Below are 23,261 nucleotides of genomic sequence, written 5' to 3'. Positions count from 1 at the left end.
CTATGATTATTGTATTAAGAATGTTAGAGAGTATATCTCTGTTTTCATTTTAATAAATGTACTAATCTAGTGTCTGTACTAAAATTTGGTTTAACTCCTCTAGGTTGGTGATCAGATTGTTGAGGTGAATGGAGTGGACTTTTCTAATGTGGATCATAAAGAGGTAAGATCAAGTTTTCCTAGTTCCCTGAACTTGTACTTGTCAGCTTATTACACATCTATCTGATTTTTCTGGCTGCAAAAAATGTGTTTTGATACCAGGCTACTTAACCAAAGAGGTTGTGTATTGAACATGGGAATTTGGAGATGGGAATACCTACTACCCTGTTTGGTTCAGGCAGGTCTTCAGGAAATTCCAGCCTTTACAACCAGCGTCTTTCATCCTTTTATGACTTAATTTGGACTGACTTTGTTTTAATTTGCAGGCTGTTGGAGTGCTCAAAAGTAGTCGTACTTTGACTATCTCTGTGGTAGCAGGCGCTGTAAGTATATTTATAAAAGCAGAACATTTTGTGAAAATTACTGTGGGCAAATATATGGCAAAAATAAATAGAAAAGAAGTAAAGCTGTATTTCTTTATAATGTCTGTACCGCTAAATTCTGTTAAACCAGGGCAGTACTGAGTGGCTATTGATTATTTCACTGATAACTATCAATGGTATTCTCAAAAAAAACCAGTTTCAGTGCAAAACCATTTCCTTGACCAGGAATGGCAATTAAGTTTATTGTAATGGTTTCTCACGTTTGAGAGCTTCTGTTCTAATACATAGCTGCTTCTGCTGAAACGGGGAAAGTGAATTGGATTGGAATCAATTAATTTTTCGTCCTGTGTAGCTGATGTCTTAGTTTTATTCCAGATTAATCCCTTGTGTAACTGTTTATCTGATCTCTTTAGTGTATCAACATATTGAAAACTGTTCAGTTTTCCATTTCCACTGTTTTGTGGAACAGAACTACATGCCTTTGGGGCCTAATCTAAAGCCAGCTTGAAATTAATTGAATCTTCCCACTGGCATCAGTTGACTTCCAATAAATGTTTTAAGGTTTTGACTGCTTTAGTCCTTATTGTAAAATATATGGTTATGTACAAAAGGATACTCAAGTTCCATAGACTAATCAAAGATGGTATTTTCTGATTTCCTTGCAACTGAATTAAATAGGGAAAACAAGATTTAATAAATCATTTAAGCTACTTCCTCAGGGCTCATGTATACTGTGTAGCTATATTAAGGAATTCATGGTTTAATTAAACTAATCTAACAAAAGATACACTTGTCCAAAGGCATTGTAGACATTGTATAAATAAATGCTCCAGACTACTTGATTAAGCTCCAGGAGCTCAACATCCTAAGGACTTAGTTTCCACACCCAGATATGTTACCAACTGTTAGAAAAGATGGGATCTACTCCAGCATGTACCACTGGGGCTGCATCCTTGAAATGGTGAATTGTTGCTGTGGAACAGTTCTGTTCCACCCTTGACCTCGCATGTCTCTCCTTTCCTCAGTACACATCTTTGTACTGAAAAAGACATTGCAAAAGGAAACAGCTTCTCTACTCCTGTTTTTTTGGTCAGCAGAGACCATGGTGCAAAGGTATTCTTCACTGCCAGATTTTGTTCTAGCTGTCTACTTGAGCCTTAGAGACATGAAAAATCCTGCCTTCTAATTAATATGAGATTTTAATTTCAGTAATGAAACTTAGATAAATGTTATCAAAAGTGTTTGACAGATAGCACCATGGGAATATCTTTCTTGAGTAGAAAATAGTGCTCATGTCTTAACTGTAAAGCAAATGAAACAGGAACAAAACCAACTGAAACTCATTAACTATGTAACCTTTTGGCAATGTATGTTCCCTGAATGGTGGTACATTTCCACAGCAGCCAGGCACAAGGGCATTAAAATGCAGTAACTGTGTAGTTGTCTTCCACAGTCTTCCACACTGGGATTCATTCAGTGTGCTGTTCTCTAGCATTGTGTTGCTCAGATTTCAAGAGACAGTAATGTGGAGGTTTTTCTGGGTGACACGCTGAGCATGTCTTTGGCATGACCCCTACACTGTTGTTGCTGACTTCAGTAGTTGCATGCCTCTTTCTGAGGTGTTTGGTACGTAATAACTTTGAGACTGAAACTGGAGTAGCTCTTTGGAATTAAGTGGTCAGATCTTTCAGAAAGCATTGCTCAGAAAAAGTGATGCGAGGAGATGGCAGGTGTGCTAGTATGTAAGCTGTTCTGAATTATTTCCTAGAAGAACTACATTCATGAGACTTCCCACAACTGATTTGGGTGGTGATTGTGATTGCAGGGAAAGGAACTGTTCATGACTGAAGAAGAAAGGCAGAGAGAAGCACGTCTCCGTGAGCAAGAACGCCAGGAGTTAATGCATCAGAAGCGACTGGCGCTGGAGACTAACAAAATCATCAAAGAGCAGCAAGAGAAAGAGAGATTGTAAGGACCCTGTATAGGACAGTCAGAAAAATTTAGCTTGGACTGGGAAAGGGCGTGGAAGACAGAAGCAACCATGAGAAGATTCCCAACTTAGATTAACTTAATTTTGCTATTGCAGTCTCTGATCATGAATTCTTATCCTGAGGTGCTCTTGATGTTCTGAGTTTTTGAAGCTGATAGCATTCAAACATGTCTTGAGTAGAAGAGTCACTTAGTTCCCCAACTGTTATAACCCTATGATTCAGTATGATACTAGTTATTCTCCTGATGCCATTCCCTAATCCTTTATTTTTAGCAGCACAGTTATAAATTTTATACTATTACAATACTACGCTATGGAACTGCCTCAGAAGGAGATAGCGACTTAGAGTTAAATGGTGATATGCTCTTATTATCCACATGGTCATGAAACGTCCTCAGGGTTCCTGCACAAGTGTGTTGAACCCTTGGTATTGTAAAGATGACTTCTTAAAAGGAGCATTTTTCCCCAATGCAGATGTATTTACTCTCTATGTCTTTTACTAACGATACGGTGACACACTTTGTGGAAGTTCTTACTCTGAAAATACTATTTTTATCATGGTGTCCTGATTCTTCTTATTGTAGAAGAAAACTGGAGATTTCCCAGAAGGCTGCAGAGGAAGAAGAGAGATATCGAAGAGAAATAGAGCAGTAAGTAAAAACCTTACATCAGCAATATGCTGCCTGAAAAAAAGGTTCCAGTATATTAGATCTGGCTGAAAACATTATGCATGTTCTTTTCTAATAAAATCATATAATATTTCCATTTAGCTAAATGAAGGTTTGATGTATGTAAGTACACCACAGTTACAGAATAGGAAACTGCGCTGAAAATCAGCAGCTGGAAAACATGAGGGTTATGGTGATAATAAATTCAATGTGAAATTGAAATAGAGTGCTTATTTTAAAAATGATGTATAGACAAACTCAAGATTAAGGAAGCTCCGTGTCTCAGAACAGAACTGTTGTCACTAACCACTATGTTTAATGCTAACAGGAAAAAAGAAATGCATAGTGCAAGGAAACGGAACAGGGAGGAAATGGAAGACCGGCTAAAGAGCTGGAAAACACGCTTATATTCAGGGGCTTGATGACATACCCACTTAGCTTATATTTAAAACAAAACAAAAAAACCCAGAAGACAGGGTAGTTTGTACACTCTTACAGATGAACAAACTGTGGAATTTAGCAGCCTTTTCAGTCTATCAGACACTTTGCAAAACAAAAGCTATGTAGATTTAGCCTAAAATAAGGACTATGTGATGCTAATTGTCTTGAATAGAAATTTCAGTCATCACAAATTTTAAGTAGACTTTTCCTTTTCTAAGGAGATAATTAGTTAAATAAAAACTGTGGCACTGAAAGTAGGAGGTTCTATAACTGATTTTATTCAGAAAATCTGATTTTTATTATCACAGTTTATTCTGGTTTTAAAAATGTGTGATTCTAGAAACTAGACATATTCAAAGGTCTTATAATAAAGTCAGTACTATAAATGTAATTTAAGAATTTTTTTACGTTTGGAACTTGAAAATTAACATGTTGTCACAGTAATTAAGTTCCCTTCTAAATGATGTTGCAAAATTGCACTAAAGATAATGTGAAATTGCACATCAGTTTGATGCAGCCTTTTAGAGCTAAGATTGACCCTGAAGTATTCAGCTTTGCAGCTTTGACATCTTAAACAGTTTTTAATTCATTTCATATTTCAATGTACCTGTATTAGCTAAAATTCTCTGATAGAAAAAGCACAGGAATTTCTTAACCTGCAAGGTGCAAAAAGGAATATATTTCCCAGCTGTCACAAAAGAAATAAAATATCTCCTGACAGTCCTGCGGTGGACTCTATCTCAGTGTGTAGATGAGTGCTCACCCATTTTCCTTTTCTAATTCCTTATTCTTTAAGGATTATTATTATTCCATGTTCTTTATTGTGGTATACTGTAGAAATTCCTGCAATAGCCATGGAAAGCTGCTATCAAAGCAGACTATCGCAGGTGAAGAGTGATTCTGTTCTCCAAATACAGATTGCCTGTCTGTTATAATAGATGTTTGCGGTATCTGCAACAATCTGCAGTGTCCTCCTGAACTAAGTGTATCTGTACTTTCATGATTAGGCTGCCTTGAGGGCTGCTCATTGTGAGGTCTACTATGTCTTTGTACTTCCTTGCATAATTTCCAGGTGCAGCTCAGGCACTTGTTAAACTTTTCCATATTACAATCCAAACTGTTAAGTTAGTGTCTATCTCCTTGGTGTAGAGAAGGGAGGATGGTAGTCTATGAATGTATATTTAAAGCTTAGATTAAATGAGCAATTGGAGGCAGGCAGTTCCACTAAATATAATGCTTTCTTGTATGAACAATTTGTGAGGACGACCCTTTCCTCCGTTTTTAAAATCCTTTCTGCAGGAATTCCTTGTATAATTCACCATGCCCTTTATTAGTATCCTGCATACACTTTAGGAAGAAAATTCTAATGTGCCTACATGGCAGATTCTTAACTCTGTGTACTTCAGGCTACATTGTAACACACCCACACCCTTATTTTTTTTCCTTTTTTTACATTAAAATGAAATTTTAATGAATTTTTTTTTTAGTTTACCTTAGCTAATTTAAAGATGCAAAAGATAATGCAAGTATAAATAACATCGTATATATCTAAGACCTGGTAAACCTCTGCCAGGTTCACCAGTTCAAGGCAGCCTACAGCCAAGAATAGACCTTGGATCACTTAAAGGCACCATATATGAGCTACAAGCTATGAAGTTATATGGCAGTTCTCTTGTGACCTTGGGATTAGCTGAATTTTCCTTCATAATGTCCTTTTTTTGATCATGGTGCCTTCTAGGTCATTTGCTTGTTTTACGAAGCGTGACAATTTTGTAAATTATTTTCTTTTTTTCCTAGAATACTGAATTTATGTGGTTTGTGTCTCAACACTATTTAGCTGCTTTTGGGAAGAGTCACTTGTTAGTGTAACCCATAACTATGTGTTTAGGAAGCAATCATCAAAATGGAGATAAGATGTAGAAATAAGACGCACACTTTTTAGGTATATTTTGCCATTGTAACATCTGATTTAGGCATTTGGTAGATGTTCTGCCACTTTGTATTGTAGTGAAAACTTTTTTTCTATATAGATACTCTCGAGTTCTAAAAATGAAAAATGACTCTGTAAGAGATGTTTTTTGGCTTCGGCTAAGATGACGGCCAGTATTGTAGTGTATCACTCCAGGCTTAGTATCTGTGCAGGTGTTTATATGACTGGCCTTAGAAATCTCAATATTAAATATTTTGCTCAGTTACATTGTATTTTAAAAATTATCTTAGTAGCTTAGTAAATGAAACTTAGGTTGATGAAAGGAATTCAGTTTGGGGGAAGAGGCAGTTTCTTATGCTTTGATATAAAGAGAAAAATGCAAACATGCTGAACACTAAATAATTGTAATGAATTTATATTGATACTGCTGGTTTTATATTCAAGAGCTCCTAGCTGCATTTTTTTCCCTACAGGATAACAGCAGAGGAAGAGAAATTTAAAAAGGAATGGGAAGAAGACTGGGGTCCTAAAGAACCTCCCAAATCTCTAAAAACTGTAACTGCGGAAGTGCACTCTGCCCCTCGTTCCAAAAACAAAAGTAAGTAAGCAATTTTGATCTGCTTCCTAGTATGTTACAGACACATCACTGAGCTGTATGGAATATATAACCAATTTGTGCCCAAGGTAAGCGAGTTATCACTTGTTTATTTTCATGCTGAACGCATATGGTAGATTAAATAGCTCTTATTTAACTAGCTCACAAACTCTATGTCCACTCAACCAGTCATGGGTTTTTTTAAGAAGCAGCAGCCACAGGAAAAAGAAAAAAAAATAAAGCTCACTAAGAAATTGTCTGAATTACCAGCCTCTTTAGCTTGGAGTTTTGATGCATGGCTTTCGATGTTGTTTCTGTTCAGTGTTTTGCCTGTCAGCCTTTTCACAGAGCAGTTCTTGCATCAGTAGACTTGAGCTGATTTCCACTATATGCCCAAATGGAAGTAGTGCTGCATTTTTTATGTGATACGTCTATGTGGATAAGCTGATATTCAAATATAAGGTGTTATACATATGAGTGCTTTCATCTCAGTGAAGAAAATATTATTTATAGTAATAAATACATTAAACAAATGCCCATGCATTTTCTTAACTGGCTTTTGTTACTTCTCTAAATGAAGATATGAAGAAGGGGCAAAAGTTTTTGTGTTTTTGCTTTTATTTGGAATTAGCTTTGAGCTTTCTGAAATAATAATATCAGCAAATAATTTTACATTATTTTTGTATTTGAGAAGACATCTTGGGAGGTGAATTGTCTGAAGGTAGAAAACCAGTACTAGATTTGCAGTCTCATTTGGAGTGAATGAATGCACTTTGTACTGTTCCTGTTGTTACTTTTTTTTCTTCTCCCTTATTCTAAAGCATTGTATTATGGAGGGTGAGGACTATTGTATTGAGTATTTTTTTCTTCTTCCCTCTAACTAAAAAAGATAGATATGAAATCCCTGCTTTGGCTTGGAGGAAATAAATTCAATGTTTAGTTTGCAGAAAAATCTAAATATCTTTTCCCTCATCTCTTCAGCACGACTTCAGTCCTTCCTTACTTTGACAGTCTTGGGGAGTGTGTTGAGGCTCCCTTGCTTCTATTCCATGAGGAAGAGTGAACAACTTAATATACTGAATGTCATAAAAAATGCAACAGAATTTATTGTTGCAAAACAGTGAGAAATGAAACAAAAAAGAGAAAAATCAAAGATTCTTAAGATTCAGTGACTCTTTTTATGTGTTTCTCCTAGATCTTCTGGCAAATCTGTTTCTTGCCAGCATGTCTTCCACATCTAATTTATTCCTTCTCAGGCTAAAGTGTTTTCCACATCATTTTTCTGCATATAACTTTCTCCAGTTCATGTTCTTTTGACAATTATCTTGAAATGGTGATGGTATGATGATGTTTACAACTGATGCAAAAATCATCTTGCATGCTGACATCTTGGGTAGCAAAGCATGTAAGCATGTACTAATTAAAAGCCTGCAACTGGAACTTTGGATTCAACTCCTAGTGACCTAATCGTGAGAAAGATAGGCACTTTTCTAAGAATTTGCAAAATTCAGTCATCTGTCCATGAGTTGTTTTGTGTAGTAGCAGATCTGTTAATATCTCAAATAGACAATCTGTCAGAGTGGAAAAAATCCTGCTTTCTCAAATGTGGATTACCTGTAGATTTTTGAACACCTTTTCCTTACTTTTTGGTTTTTATATTCCCCATCTACTGTGATTTTCCTGTTCCCCTCCTACTATGATTTTCCTTACTGAATCTATTTCTTTTTCCTCCTTTGTCCTCCTTTTTCCTGTCTTTTTCCTCTTGTCATCCATTGCAGCACATCTTTCATATACAGACTGTAGTCTGCACAGACTGAAAATTGATTTGATATCATTGGGCAGTCTGCTTCAGAATTAGTCGAGAGACTGAGGAGGTACTGTTTGTACACTGCAACTTTTCCATGAAGAATTTTCCGGAAGTGTAAGTCAGACTTAGTTGTCCAAAGGAATTTAAGATGCTTGGAGCTTAATTGGCAGCTAAGAAGCTAAATTGAAAGCTCCAGGTAGTATGTGAAGAGTGTATTAGAATGGTATTAGACGAAGGAAAAAGTAGAAAGTGCTGTTGTCTGTCCTAAGGGAGACCTGTGTCAGTTCCTAACCTGATTGCATTATTTTTTTTGTGACTTTGGGGAAGTCATTTAACTTTTCGTGGATGAGAAACTGAGATGGGAAATATTTTTTCCTGCAGCCATCTTCTATCCCTTTAGTTTCATGATTCTTCAGGATAGTGTTTCCTCTGCGTAGCATTTATCCCAGTGACAGTGCAGTAGAAGGCTGATACTTATTTTTGAAGCCAAGATACCCCAAAACTGCTGATGATACAGGAAGTCACCCACCTCTGCAGGCTTCCCTTCACAGCAGAGCAGACTAATTGGCCACGTGCAGATCCTAACTGCTCTTTAGGGTTGGAGGAGTTGGGAATGGATTTGATTTAAGCAGGTCCTCACTTTTTTTCAATTATGCGGAAGGATAGCCCATTGCTAACTTCTTTTAATTTCATGGAAACTTCTAGTTGCACATTGCGGATCTCTCTTTCATGAGAACCTCTGTCACTTCTATCTCCTCACTCCTTTCCTCCTTTGTTTCTCTAGTAGATTTAAAGGGAGTTGCACATGACCAACTTGAAACAGATGACATGGATGAAGTGATCATGAAGCAGAACAAACAGGTTTGCGGCTCAGCCTTAACTTCCTATCCTGATTCAAATTCTTCCTGTGTTTCACTTCCTCCTGACAGTCAGTCTTGACACTGAACTGATCATTTGGGTTTGCTAGGGCAACATATGTGGTCCTTGGGTAAATGATGAAAGGTAGTGACACTGTTGCTGTCATTGCTTTCTAAAGATACCTTGATAAAAATAAAATATATCAAACCTACAGAAAGATGGTTTATAGAGAGTAGTGTGTGTTATCAGTGTTTCTTATGTAAAATTATGGTAACAGATTCTTTTGTATGTTTTCACTTAGCAATGTGGTTTTTAATATTTATGCACTTGGCTTGAAATATTTTATCCTAGGAAACGGAGCTTTTCTTGTCACCGCAAACACCACTGTGTTCTGCCACAAGCTTGAATGAGTTTGAATACCTGTTTCATTTTAAGAATGATTGTTAAAATTAGTATAAGGTAGGACTCTGACCATAGAAATCTTAGCAGTACGTATGGCTGTATGGTTTTGTATGAAGATTACTTGTTGCATTTGCTTTATTTAACATAAAATGTATATCAATAATATATGGGTAACATGTATAAATGTATTAGCACAATTGATCAAGAAGTTGTCTAAGAATTTGTCAAGTAATACCGAACCTATGGTGTTGCACCTTCAGATACATGTAACTGATTACAATTTATCAGCCTGGATCGATCTGAATCCGAACAAGTCCTTGACTTTTCTGAAAAAAACTACTTTTCCTTTACCTTTTGTAGCTTTTGGATGGTTTTATCGATATGAAGGAAAATTTCCCACAATCCGCAAGGTACAAGGTTTGATACGTAAATTTGCTGTGCATTTTTTATTTTTTTTTTCTTGTTCTCTGTTATGATTAGACATTCTTTGTAGTCAAATGTTTCTTTTAACGTGTGAAAAAATTAAGGTGTTTGTGGTGCATCTGCCTAGGAGTTTGTCCTTTTGAATACTCTGGACTTTTCAATTCTGTCAGCTGCAGCGGGAATTGTATGTCGATACTTTGCAGAAGCTGTTCAGTACAGGTGGGCAGCACATGTCTGTGTTTTCCAAAAGTCCTCAGAATAATGTATTAAAAAGTACAGAGACAAAAATTGAATGGGAACCAAGTATGCAGTTCCCAGTTGCACCTTTGCAAATCTCCCAGTAAGGAGTGCTGAAGGCAAAAGGCTTTTAGGCATGTATGTGACAGAATGAGCAAAAAAACCCTGAAAAACTTTAAGCTTGATAGAGTAGTTTTATATCTGTAGAGCTGTGGCTTAAGTGTTGCAATTTCAAATGATAAGCATTTCAAATAATACTTTATTCCTGCTGTTGTTTTATTCTCTTTCTTTCAGTGTATGTTAGCCGTATAATAGGGGTTTTGTGGCTGTGTTTTGTGTGTTGTGGTGGTGGGGGTTTTGTGTGATGGCTGCTAGTACTTAACTGGGGTAGAAGCATCAAGAAGAGTTCATATGTCTCATCTGAGAACTCAGGGTGCCTGAGGAGGTCGGGGTTGTGTCTGACAGTTGAAGTATTTGTAGCGGTCCTAAATGGTTGACACTTACACCTGCATGGACATGAAATGCCTCTTTGCCTTAATATTAGAGAACAGGAAATGATGGTGCACTGATACCATTTTACACTGCTAGTGACTGTAACTCATCACGGATCTGTAACTTGTGTGACAGCCAGTACATTTAGGATTTCTATCTGAAAAACTATAAATACACGTAATGAAAACTGAGTCTCTTCACACAAATAGGTGAACTTCTGTATCGCTGCTGACAAAGTTTATAGAGCATCCAAATACGTTTTAATTTAGTAATGAAGATCTTACCCAGTTCCTGTCTGAACTCTACTACCCAGTGTGTGGACCAGAAGCTTGAAAAGACTTACTTTGAAAATATTTCTAAAAGCAAAAGATTTAAATCTGGAAGTGATGAATATTTGTGCTCCAGATTGCTAACTGATTTTTTTTTGTTTTGTTTTAAAAACAAAATTTCAGTCTATACTAAAAATGTCTATAACAGGAAGTAAACTGAATCCATGGGGAAAATGGATGGAAAGGGTGACTCATTCAGTGACTGATACATGTTCATATTCACACTTCAGCATGTGTGTTGCTTAGTGTGCCTTTAAATTCAGTAATTTTTCAAATGTTGATACGTAGCAGGTTGACTTGCCAGATGTTACGTTTAGTAGACAGTATCAAATGTGTCTTCTAATTTGTTAGAGGATAAGATAACATGAGCAGTTATTAAGGTAAAAAATAATTATTCCTGAATAAAGCATACCAACAGAATTATATTAATGTTAAATTATTAGCATGAAAAGCTAGATTTAAGCTTTTTTTATTTGTGTCTCCAAAAACTATTCATTAAAAAAAAAAAAAATTCCCACCACCACTTAACCATGAAGCAATAGACAACATCCCACTGAACTCAGCAGTACTTTGATCAATTAACTGCTTGACTGGGAGAACTGGCTTTCGTAGCTGCCAGGGGAAATACCTGTTTTCCAAGGCTTTATTATCAATATTAAATGTAAAAGCTTGAAGGAAGATGTTTAATACTATTTAGGTGAAGCATGTTCATGCTTTGAATTCCCAAAACCACCATGAAATGGCAATAGCTGATAAAAATGAGCAGACCAAAATCCAATGTGAAGCATAACCTCCCTGGGCACTGGTAGTAGTTGACAATAAGTGGCCAGCTGCTCCTTCTTTTTACTTTTTCCATAAGTAAAAGGAGGAGATGGGCTTTCCAATATGAACTAGGCCCTACCAGTACAAGCAGGAGAGGGTAGCAGAAATGTGACATCACTAAAGTAGAAATGAGCAGGGTGTAAAATTTTAGAATTGCTTTGTGCTGTATTAGTTCACTCATGTGACTAGATTTTTATCCAGTGTTGGTAGGAGCTATTTGGTCTTCGTGATGCAGTGTTCTTTCCTGGGAGCAACTCCGTTTCTGTACTGATCTAAGCTTTTTCATTACAATTGCTTATTTCAGTTATATTAAGGCATGTGATGCTGGTTCTAGGACATAGGCATGAAGATGTTTTATGCATAGAATATTCACATCTACCTATACATGAGCATCTGTCACCTGAAGGCAGTTGGTCTTCTATTTATATAAAAATGCTAGAAAGAGAAGTGGCAAATCAAGACCTACCCAAAACTTGTTTAAATATTCAAAGTGGGCCGGTGTGCCCTAATAATGTAACTTTGCAGAGGAGCAAAAATGTTGAACTGTCTAATCTTGTCCAACTTATGTGACTGTGCAGAGGCCCTCCAAATAAGGCTTCATTTCCTACAAGTTGCTGGGGAAATGGACTTTAGATAGTCTTTTAGAAGACCACCCTGTACTTGCATAGACTGTAATTAAATTTTCAAGGCAGGCACTCATGTACTGAGCTTGAGGTTTGCAATGTTTGTAGCTGATGTAAAAATCTGTTTAACTAAAAAAGAAAAACAAAATCATCAAAACTTCCCAGAAAGGGAAAGAGCGAAAGAAGTCAAAAAGTGACAGTCTGTGTGAACAGAAGAAGAATAAAAAGGAAATGGAGTTTGAGCAAAAACTTGCCAAAGAGAAAGAAGGAATGTTGGAGAAAGAAAAACAACTGAAGATAAATCGTCTCGTGCAAGAGGTATGTTGTCTTCTCCTATCAAGTGCAAAATTATATTGAAAAAATGAGCTGAATCTTTAGTGGAATTTTCTTAGCAAGACACTTGTTTAATTATGTAAAAGACAATGAAGTTTAAAAAATTGTTGTTTCACTGCAAAACTCTGTTCCCATGTTAGCTTGTTTCTACAGTCAGGTTTTGCCCAAATGAAGATACTTTTTGCAGTTAATGAGTGTCCATGTGTAGTGATGAATTTATTGAAAGACAGCAACATAGGAAATCATTCTCAAGCTTAATTAGTTTTAAAGCTATTTTAAATGGCATTTCATACTTTTGAAACATATTTATATTGTAACTATACCTAGAACTTTTTTTCATGCACTGATGTTATGGTTAAGGTATCTGAGACGGAACGAGAAGATCTGGAAGAATCAGAAAAGGTGCAGCACTGGGTGGAAAGACTTTGTCAGACACGTTTAGAACAGATTTCCTCTGTGGAGAATGAGTCTCCTGAGGTAAAATTCTGGCTTCTCCATATACTGCATGATCTCTAAATAACTCACTAGTCTCCTAAAAGCAACAGGTGCTTGCAGAGAAAAATCTGTCTCGATCTTTCCCTTAAAGCCTTCATTCTTGGAGGGGGGAAAAAAAAAGTCAGTAATTGTTGAATTACATTCTATAGCACTTCCTGTTCCAGTATTTTACAGAGGGGTTTTTTTTTTACTATTTTAATGAACTGGCTTTATTTTGTCCTTTTAAAGTATATTGGCGTTGCAAAATTTGATTGGCTCATGAGCTGTTTGGGCTAGGTGGGACGTACTACCAAGAAAAAAGCCTGAGACTAGAATACCCAGCCATATTTTTTTAGTACCCCATGAAAATAAAAACATAATTGACAATGAGCTCTTGGATGCTTCCTTGTATTGCATGGAATAAAGATACAGGTTAAGAAAACATAAGAAACTCCCAAAGAATAGGGTTTGGTTTTGTATTATTAATTGCCCCCTTAAATGAAGGGAGTTGAAGATAGCGATTGTGCCTTAGAGCCTGATGGTTCTAGATGTGGAGTGAGGCTTTCCCACCGTCCTGCTGCTTTGGCTCTCTTCCAAGCACAGCTGCTTTCAAGAGGAACACTGCAATCTGCTGAACTCCCATGGGATCCCTGAGAAATTGCAGCCGCAAAGGGGACCCTTGGGGAACGCTCTCGCATGAATTTCCTCCGGGTCAGTGTGGAGCAGCTCTGAAAAAGGCAGCTGGTCTGTTCTTCCTGGCCTCAGGTTCAGACCCGTGTGGCTCTTTGGTGCAGGTCTCTAGGACAGTGAAATGATTATGCTGAGTTTTCTCTTGCTACATTAAGTTGGCTGCCTGTGTTCTGCAAGATCTTTGTCCCACTTACTTTGTAAAGTGAGAGGGTTTGTTACAGATTAAAATCACTGTTCTGTTTCCAGAACTCTACCCTTATTTAAGACAAGCATTCTGTGCTGTATTTGCTCCATCAATTCTTCTATTACATTATACATAAATATACTACTACAGTTCTTTTACAAAACTACCCAAGCAGTTAAACTTGTACAAAATGCAAAACCAGAATGCTGCTGGGGGATAGGTACAGCTGAACAACATTCAGGTACTACAGGCTTGAACTGTTACTTGGGTACAAGAGCAGTCAAGATCTCTTGACCTCTGTCAAAGAAATACCTATTTTTTAGTACCAAGGGGGGGGAGTATGGCAGATAAGGAGATCCCAAAGAATGTCTACAGAGATACCCGCTCAAAGGAAGTGTTGTTATGTTAGACTGATGCATGTGTCTGTAAGAGCTCATGCCTCAGCTGGGTCTACAAAATGGCTAAACACAAGAGTATCAACTGGATTGTCTTAAGTACATCAGTTTGAGCACTGGTAAAAGAAACATTAGCAATTCTAGCAGCAAATGTAGAATCCTTCACATATAGAAACTTACTTTTTGGGTGAGCTGCTTAGTTCGAACTCTGGAATTTGTTAGCCCCACAATGCATCTGGTGTTGATAAGCAGAAATGAGGAAGTCCAGAACCTCCTGAGGATCTGAATTTCATAGCACTTAAAAATTTTTGCTAGCTGTGTAAGCTTACTTGCAGCTCTTGTATTAATGTCTGGTTATGTTTACACCAGACTTTAGCCCCTTTCCCTTTTTTAATAGCATGGAATTTCAGGGCCTATCTTCAATTGCTTTCTCTTTATATAATCACCTTTGCAAGGAGTGGTTCTTGCTTTCTCTTCACAAGACTTAGAGGCAAGAGTTCTGTGATCTGTCCTGTCCTATGGTTTTACCTTCTGAAGTCTCCATGCAGTTAGGTGGGGTTTTTGTGTGTTTGCTTTTTGGTTTTGGATGGGGGGTGGGGGGTGTGTGTTTTCGTTTGGTTTTTTTGTGTCATTCCCCCTGTCCCAACAGCCAAGGCTGTTGTCACAACACTTCTTGGGAATCCCAGGGAGTGCTTTTAAAAAGGCTTTTAGAGAAAAAGTGTATGTATATTCTGTGTGGGACAAGCCCAGAGCTTCCTGTGCAGGAGCAGTTAGGCTGAGCGATGTTTTAGGATTTGCCATTTATTTCTTCAGAGCTGTTGCAGGCAGATGAACTGTTAAGGCAGATTTCTGTTCTGTTGCACATAGCTGGCAAGTGGACGTCATTCTGCTTCTCCTTCTGCCACATCAATGCGGCGTTTTGCTGGTGGCCTGCAGCTTCATACCACAGATCTTGATGATATAAACTTAGATGAAGTTGACAAGCCTAAACAACGTGTGGCACCACCTCCACTACCCCCACCCCCCCCCACTGTTACTCCAGCATCATCAGCTCATGCACTTCCTACATCAAATGTTCCACTTTCAAGAGGTCCAGCCCTGGCAGTAACACCAGCTTCCCAGGTGACCTCGTGATCTGTTTGGATGCATGCACCTTTACCATTCCCCTGCCTGGCCTCCCTGCCCTGCTCCATCACCCACTTTATCCACTGGATCTACCCATCTGTCATATGCAATGTTAAAAAAAGGAATGAGGTAGTTTTGTAGTACTGAATGCAGTCTAGAAGTACTTTTTATTTTATTTTACATTTAAGTCAAGAGGTTTTGCTTTCTCCTCCCTACACACATAATCCTACCACATGCAGGTATCTAGGGCAGAATGTATCAGTTAAAAAGACAATTTGGACTTGGATGTTTAAACATACATTAAAAAAAGCAATGGCAACAGCAGATTTAAGTCATAGTTAAATTTAAGAAAAATATTTGTGCAGTGAAAATGACTTGTGAAAGTGTTTGAAATATGTCATCAAATTGCTTTGTTAGGTGGACAAAGAAAATTAGCTTAAAATCAGAAAGTCAAACTTTTAAAACATCAACACTGTATAAATTACCAGTAAAATACTTATAAATGAGCAAGAGATGGTAATCAGGTTTGACTTTTTTAGCCCACCCGAGTTCAAGATTTCTTTGAGAAAACATTCTGACTTTATCCTTATTTCAATCTCAGTCCAAAAGATGATCAAATGTAAGAAGTCTTGTGCCACAGCTCACTTGAGAAGTGGCAGCTGTTTCACCATAATTATCTTTGCTAAGCCCTGTATGGGATTAGTGTACTTGTTTTTGTGGCAGAAGGTTATTGTGTGTTTCAAACAGCAGAAGAGGATTCCGTATGGTCATTTCTTTCCTATTCATTTTTCTGCATGGATTGACTGACTACATTGTTGGTGTTCATTTTTTTTGCATGTTTACTTGGAAATACTAGGCTTTGCCTTTGCATGATTCTAGTTGGAGTGGGAAAGGATATGCAAGTTAATCACTTCGGGGGGGGGGACTGACAGATTATATCTAACATGAATAATTGCCCTAATGTGAACTATGACTCTCTTCTTACAAACTTAAGTAGACTTGTGATAGTGCTTGATCTATGTAGTTTATATGTTTGAAGTGTCAAGAATATGCTAGATCCACTGAAATGGAGATGTCAGATGTTCTTATACTTAACAGGTTTTCCAAGTTACTTGCAAAATAGAAATGATGTAAAATGACACAAGTGTACAAAATACTAGCATTCAGAGGAGAAATACGTTCTCCTAATGTTAATAGAAATATTCAGATAGAAGAAGAAATACAGGAACTGCCATATTGGATCTGACCCCAAACACTTATATTTGTGTATGTGTTTCTGGCAGTTTTTCATTGCTAGATATGTTAAAGAGGTTAATAATTCAGGAAAAATACATCTGGTAACAACAACAACAATGTAGCCTTCAAAAATAAGTCGGTTTTCACTGAATATAATTAGTGTACGTGAGGAAAGATTAAACTTGTAGCAATGTATTAATACTGAGCCAAAGCTGCTTTGTTTATATGTAGATAACTCAGTATTCTTGCTGTGGCTTCAGAAATGGAAGAAAAATCAGAAGCTGGACAATTTATCCTTGCTGCTTTTTAACAAGTTGGTTTTTAACACCACAGATAAGAAGCAGCGGTGCACTTATTTGACTTCAGTGATTAAATATCTTGTGTTTACGCCTGCTAAAACCAAAAAAAGAGAATTCTTGTCCCACAAGTTTACTTTTCTAATATTACTCAAACTGGTAAATCATCTCTATGTTGCTAAGTGGGGGTTTTTTTCCTAGATCATTTAAATTCAGCTCGAACAAATACTTGACAAGGAATTAAATCCTGTCAGTTACATTCTTGACAACTAACTATTAAAATACCTGGTATAAATGGATCTGTTTCTCCAAATTATTGCTAGCTGTATACTTTATATGAACCCAGTACTAAGTCTGCTACTGTTTAGGTTGTAAGAAGCACCTCCCACGTCGGCAAAGTATCTTCTGTGTCAAGCAATCCGCTGGTATGTCGTGTACCGTTAATAATGGCTGTAGTTTTATGAACTTCCCATGTAATGCTAATGTCAAGGGTTTGACTCTGCATGGTTAATTTATTTAAAATTCAGCACTTGCATTCATGTGTGTGGATCCATTGGTGTGTTACAAGATAGCTAATACCAGGTAGTGGAAGTGACTCTTAGTGGTCTGAGAACTTCATATTTCAACACTTCAGCAACACATGGTCCATGTTTGTGTGTTGTCTGCATGTCACGGAGCACAGACTTTGTTCTTCTGTCAAGACAGACAAAAGGAGCTAGGACCAAACTATATTTTAAATGTAACGAGTTCTAAGAAGTAAGCTTTCTTTTCAGAAGAAACATCTGTTTGATAACTCTTTGCCCTGATTTTGATTAAGTATGGCTGGATGTCAGGTTTCCCCATTCTGAGGCACTGTAGGAAAGACTGTCTGTAAATTGTGCAACTCTAGGAGGAATCATCCAGTTCCAGTGCAACTTAAACGGGTCAATATTTGTGAACCTGCTGATTCTTTTAAGATCAGAAAGCTTAACAATACTATGTATTTTGTGGTGTGGAACAATGTTAGCTGAGGGATATCCACAGGGACTTAAAAGATCTGGTTCCAAATTTTTTTTTTTTAAATGGGGGCGGGGGGGGGGGGGGGGGGGGGGGGGGGAGAGAGACAAACCCATGCCCAAAATTCCCCTACCAAGGAAAAAAAAAAAAGTGGCTTAACCAATTTGCTGGAAGCCATTTAAATAATTTCAGAGGATACAGCTTGTACTATATGAGTGATATCTGGAATATATCACATTTCCTATGAGAAACACTGAAAAAAGTGTGCAGACAGTTGCTGGGATTAAGTCAGAAACTAAACCCATGGGGCTCAGTTTTGAACTCTTTTCTAGAATAAAACTATGATTGACGTCAGTGGGAATTTTGACTAAGTGTACAATGGGGTTAGTACATGCTGCATGATTATGTCTCAGATGTCTCTGGGTATCCACGCTTTGTAGAGTCAAGGGTAGGTAATTAGCGTAACTAACCCTTGCTCTGAAGTCAAGATAAGCTATCTTGAAATTCTCTGTGGAAAGCTGATCGCTGCAGTCCTGGTGAATTTCATCTTACAAGGTCTATTTAGCAACAGATTAGTTAAAATCTCATTTCAGGTTCACTATGTTCTTACACTCAACTGTAGCATTTTTTTTCCCCCTGTAGTTTCTTATTCAGTTCATTGCCTTTATGGGATAAATGCCAAAAGCAGGGATGAGATTTTACCATAATCTTGCTGGTGAAGTGAGGAGTTTAGGGAGAAAAGCTACGATTTGGATGCAAGAGAAATTATGTTTTGGTTTGTTGACTTTGTAAGTCTTAGTTAAAATAATTCTGTAAGCCTTTTGTTGTATTAGTGTCATTCAGTTCATTACCATAAACTGTTTGAATTGAAGCGTTCTTGGTGAAATGATGGATTTGCACGAACTACGTTATGAATTGTAATTTTCTTTAAATTAACCCCATAGCAACTTGCTCCAAGTCCTCCTACTCAACGACATCCAGGGGTACCAGTAGTCTCTAAACCAGTCATGCTGCATCCTGACCCAAACTTTATGGTCAGGCCAACAATTAAATCGGAAGCCCTGGTAAGCCTTTTGACATTCTTTTTTTCCAGTGCTGTGTTACTGTGGGATTTGTTTATGACTTTTCCTCAAAGAATCAATGCTTGTTTCATTTTTTGCTAACTAAAATTCATGTAGATTTTCAAGTGATCACTAATGGTAAGTACAAAAGTGTATTTTATCCTCCCCCTCCTCCCCATGATCTAAAAGTCACTTGTAGTGACAGTTTTTGTACTGGGGTGCATAATTCCAGCGCAGTGTAGAGCCTTAGACTCTGTAGATCTTATTTTTCATTTATTCACATGCTGGTTTTTATTTCTATAAATTGTGAATTAATCTGACAGAAATGAAAGAGTAAAAATCAATTGTACTGTATTTTTCCTTTGTAAATGATCATGAACATACTTGAAATTAGATACATACTTCATCGTTTCATTTCTAGAGAAAACAACATGTGGTGTTGTATCTTAGACACCAATATAGTGGTTGTGCAGTGTTACTGCAAAGTTGACTCGCAATCAGGTTCTTTTTTTTCTTTTCCATTTCTTTTTCAAAGGTAAATGAAAAAAAATCATAGGCTAAATATTTTAGGACCAATCACATAGCGTGTTTGCGAATTGTGGTATATGAGGGAAGGTGAGCCAAGGCTTACAAAAAATAAAATAAATACTGTTCTGACAGCTGGTAACACCCAAGTGACAGCCCTGAAAATTCGTTTAAAGTAGCTGGTGGACCAATTAGTAGTATTTATTCTTGAGGGTCATCATGACTTAATGCTGTTAGAATTAGAGTTGTGTGTCTGTTATATGCATGTGTTTGGACATGCATGTATATATACATTTATATGAGCAAGGCAGTGTATTGCAACGTGAGCTTTCGAAGTGGTAGAAAAAACATCACATTTTAATTTCATTTATTTAATTACAAGCTTATGCTATATCTGACAGTAAATGATGCGCACAGTATTCCTAGCTCTCTTTCATTAAAGTGCAATGGATTTTTTTGTCATTTTCTGCTTTAATAATCTAGATACTCTTTTTCTTTTATTTTCCTAGTTACTTTTGAACAATTTTAAATGATACTTAGTAACCAGTTTTTCCTACAGACATAGTCATCTTGAAAATTCTGTTTTTTAAATGGATTGAAATGTTAAATGAAATCAGTTTTTTTAAGTTGTTCAAGAGAAGGGAGGTACACAAGATAAAAATAAATGCAAAACCATCCAGTGCAGATATTTCCTTTAGTACTATGCATTGGAGTTTTCATTTTGATTGTGTTCAGTAATTCAGCATCTCTAAGGGATCTGAAATTCCTTAGGGGAGGAAAAGACAGAGTAGAATCATATTTGCAGTTAATATAATCTCACTCTTGAAAATAAATACCTGGTGTGCAAATATAAACTAGTTTGCAAAATCGGTAATACCCTTATGTGTGATCAGACAGTCTTGGTACAAATTGAAAATGTTGCTTGGGGTTTTTTGTTTGGTTGGTTTTATGTTACTGACTGCTGACAATTAGTTTGAGAAATTGGCAATAAGATCCACTTCCATGGGGAAATTTGTTGTTATTTGTTAATTCATGCATGCACATTTTCCAACTCACAAGTCTACTAAACTGTTTCAGGTGTCAATCATCCTCATTCCCAAACTACCTTATATTAGTTGGAAGATCATAATTTCAGTGGGAGCAATATTCTGATAGGACTTTGAGAGAAATATCAGTCTACAAATTGGTTTTGTAGACCTGCTTCTTACTTCCATTTATGACTTAATGCAGTACAGAGTATTCTTCACATGCTACTGGGTCTTCATTGCAGTAAGGGAGTGAGACTTGCATGGATACCAACGTAAAGATGGAGGCTACTTCTTTTAAAAAAATGAAAAGGCCCGTGTATGACAAAACAGACAAGGAGGTAACTGCCTACCTCCAGAAATGTCTAAGAATTCCAATTGGATTTCATGCGGAAGGAATTACTTTTGTTTGTTTGCAGGGTGTGTGTGTGTGTATGTGTACTTGAAGTCAGCTGTTCAGATACAGGACCGGTTCAGCTTCTCTTAGCAAAGGGAAATATCATCAAAGGCAGAGTATCTTTTGCTATCCCATTTCTTGTCTTGCTAGATTTCACACATCTTCTAGAACTCGAGTCTTTAAGGCTTACTATGACATAATGGGTGTAACTTATACTACCTTATTTTTATCTGAATTTAGCTGTCCTGAGTACCAAACTCTAGAAATGGGTCTTAATGAATTTATTTGATTCTAAAGAGCTAATTAAGTGAGCCTATACCAGAGCAATTCACTAGTAAAGATAAAAAGCATGAACATAAGAATAAAATAAACATGTGTAAGAATGGGTCAAACGTTCCCATTACCTGGAAGGTAGTTGGGCCAGACAGGAACAGCAAAGTCTGTATTGTGACTTAAGTCTTTATATTAATGAAATTGAGGTTAGAATTCCCAGGTCTTTTAGCAGTTCATGAAAACTAAATTGTTCTCACTTTTATAAATAGGGAAACGATGGGTGAGGATTAAACCTTGAGTGTGACCTTGAATGCTGCAGGCTGGTCTGAGTCAAAATCAGTGTGAACTGTTTGTCTCTGCTGTATTAGAGTGAATTGGAATACACTCACGGCAAAGCTAATTAAATTTTGGCTCAGAGAACAGGAGATGATTGTTATGATTTAGTGGTGGGGTTTTCAGAGAAACAAAACCAACATGAACATTAGTCTCTGCTCTCCCAACTATCACAAGCATCCTGTTGTGTGAGTTAGAAGGCTTTGATGAGCTTGCTGCTAAAGATTTTTCCTCCCTTATTCCTTTGTGGTTAGATGGCAGCATTTCTGAAAGAAAGAATGGATATTTAAGCTTTGCTCTAATTTTCAAGATTTGAAGCCTCATTATGCAGGACTGCAGTCAAGGGACCAGAGACAGGTGCTTAGGTACTGTGTGGTAAGATGTGCGATGGCTGTTATTATTTGCCATAGGTATATCAAAACCATGTGTGTTGAAAAGAAAATAAATTTGTTTTCAAAGTGACTACAGAGGGACTGAAGAGTTTTGTGGAAGGTCTTGCCAGACTTGCCCAAAAGTCCTTCAATACAAAAACTCATTCTTTATATTAATTAAACGCAGACCAAAATCTTTAATTCAGGAACAGATATATTTTTCTAAGTAAGGATATGACTACAGGACACTGACAGAATCAGTAGTGAAACTGATATATAGTCATTTTTTTAAAGCAAATTGAGTTTGGAAGTGTAAATACTGTAGTTTAGTCTGTAGAAAGTTTTTCTTGTTTCAGAAAACTTAAGTAGGTTACCAGACTTGATGAAGGGTTTTGAGTGGAGGCTGGAGAGGTGTGAGGAGTGGTTGGTGTGTGTGTGTGTGTGTGTATATATATATATATATATATAAAAATTTTTTTTAAAGGCCATTTTATTTTTGGAAATTTTTGCAACATAATAAGAGGTTCTGTATCTTAAGTGATTCCAAACTACAGTGTGCCATATTGTTAATGCACTGGAAGCAAAATAAGACCAGAATCAATATGGGATTGAAATCATTGAACCCTTACACAATAAAATAAAATTCAGCAGTTGTTAATCAATATTGTGAAATTACTTGTGGATACCCAAATTGAAGCAAGACTACTCAGAAATAAGTCAATTAAATTCAGGAGAAATTTTTCTTTAAGTAGAATGAGCTTATACTAATAATTGGTATTTAGGTAATTTCCTCTTTCAGGATGAGCTGAAATACACATATCTTTCAGCTTATCAGCTTCTTGGGGAATTAATAATGGAATTCACATTTCAATATAGGAAATTCCTGACAGAAGAGCAAATCTTAGATGTGTAACATATATTTATCATGACTTTTCAGTATTTTGGAAACTATTTGTCTAGTATTTTGTGCATTATTTTTTTCCCCAATTACTTTTTCAAAAATCAGAGAAGAGACCCCATCACTATTCTGTAGAAATTAGGGATAAAAGGAGTCCTGGAAAATATTTTTAAGAAATCTTGTGGTATGGAAATGTGCATTATTTATGTAGGTTCTCTAGAATTCTTTCCTCTTCGTATTCAGTACTATTTCACTGTGTGTGCTCTCTTATTTTGAAACAGTATAGGGAACAAGCGCTAACAAGTGCAAGTGTGATTCAGTCCCTAGAAGAGCAAAAAGAGCAGTGATATTATTTGTGAGTAGGTCATACTTGTTTACAGCAAAAAGTTAATATCTGGTTTGGCAATTCTCTTTCTTTTGCAGCCACAAGAGATGTTTAAAAGGATGGTGGTTTACAATTCATCATTTAGATCTAACAAAAAACAAGTAAAATAACATTTTCCGTGTTTTGTGTGGTACTTCTTGTTTTGACTGGCCATGGATCTAAAAC

The 23,261-nt window shown here is 36.8% G+C and overlaps 1 protein-coding gene across 8 annotated transcripts in view; it reads left to right on the top strand.

Moving 5' to 3' along the window:
• The window catches only part of USH1C (USH1 protein network component harmonin), a 54,241-nt gene that overhangs the window by 18,890 nt on the left and 12,090 nt on the right, over positions 1-23,261 (top strand). For 4 of the 8 annotated variants that reach the window (XM_080405532.1, XM_080405534.1, XM_080405535.1 and 1 more), the window contains exons 10-15: positions 104-163; positions 426-482; positions 2,308-2,450; positions 3,057-3,122; positions 5,985-6,109; positions 8,698-8,774. In XM_080405532.1, coding sequence (XP_080261658.1) covers positions 104-163; positions 426-482; positions 2,308-2,450; positions 3,057-3,122; positions 5,985-6,109; positions 8,698-8,774 — 528 coding nt within the window. Of the gene's footprint in view, positions 1-103; positions 164-425; positions 483-2,307; positions 2,451-3,056; positions 3,123-5,984; positions 6,110-8,697; positions 8,775-9,533; positions 9,584-12,264; positions 12,418-12,792; positions 12,910-15,042; positions 15,298-17,200; positions 17,572-18,772; positions 20,654-23,261 lie in introns of those variants that run through there. The other 4 variants (XM_080405530.1, XM_080405529.1, XM_080405531.1 and 1 more) reach the window with 3 other exon arrangements.

This window comes from Falco punctatus (assembly GCF_963210335.1).
Source record: "Falco punctatus genome assembly, chromosome: 10".
Lineage (NCBI taxonomy): Eukaryota > Metazoa > Chordata > Aves > Falconiformes > Falconidae > Falco > Falco punctatus.
Note: the sequence above shows the minus strand (reverse complement) of the source record. Positions and strands in the feature narration are given on the sequence as shown.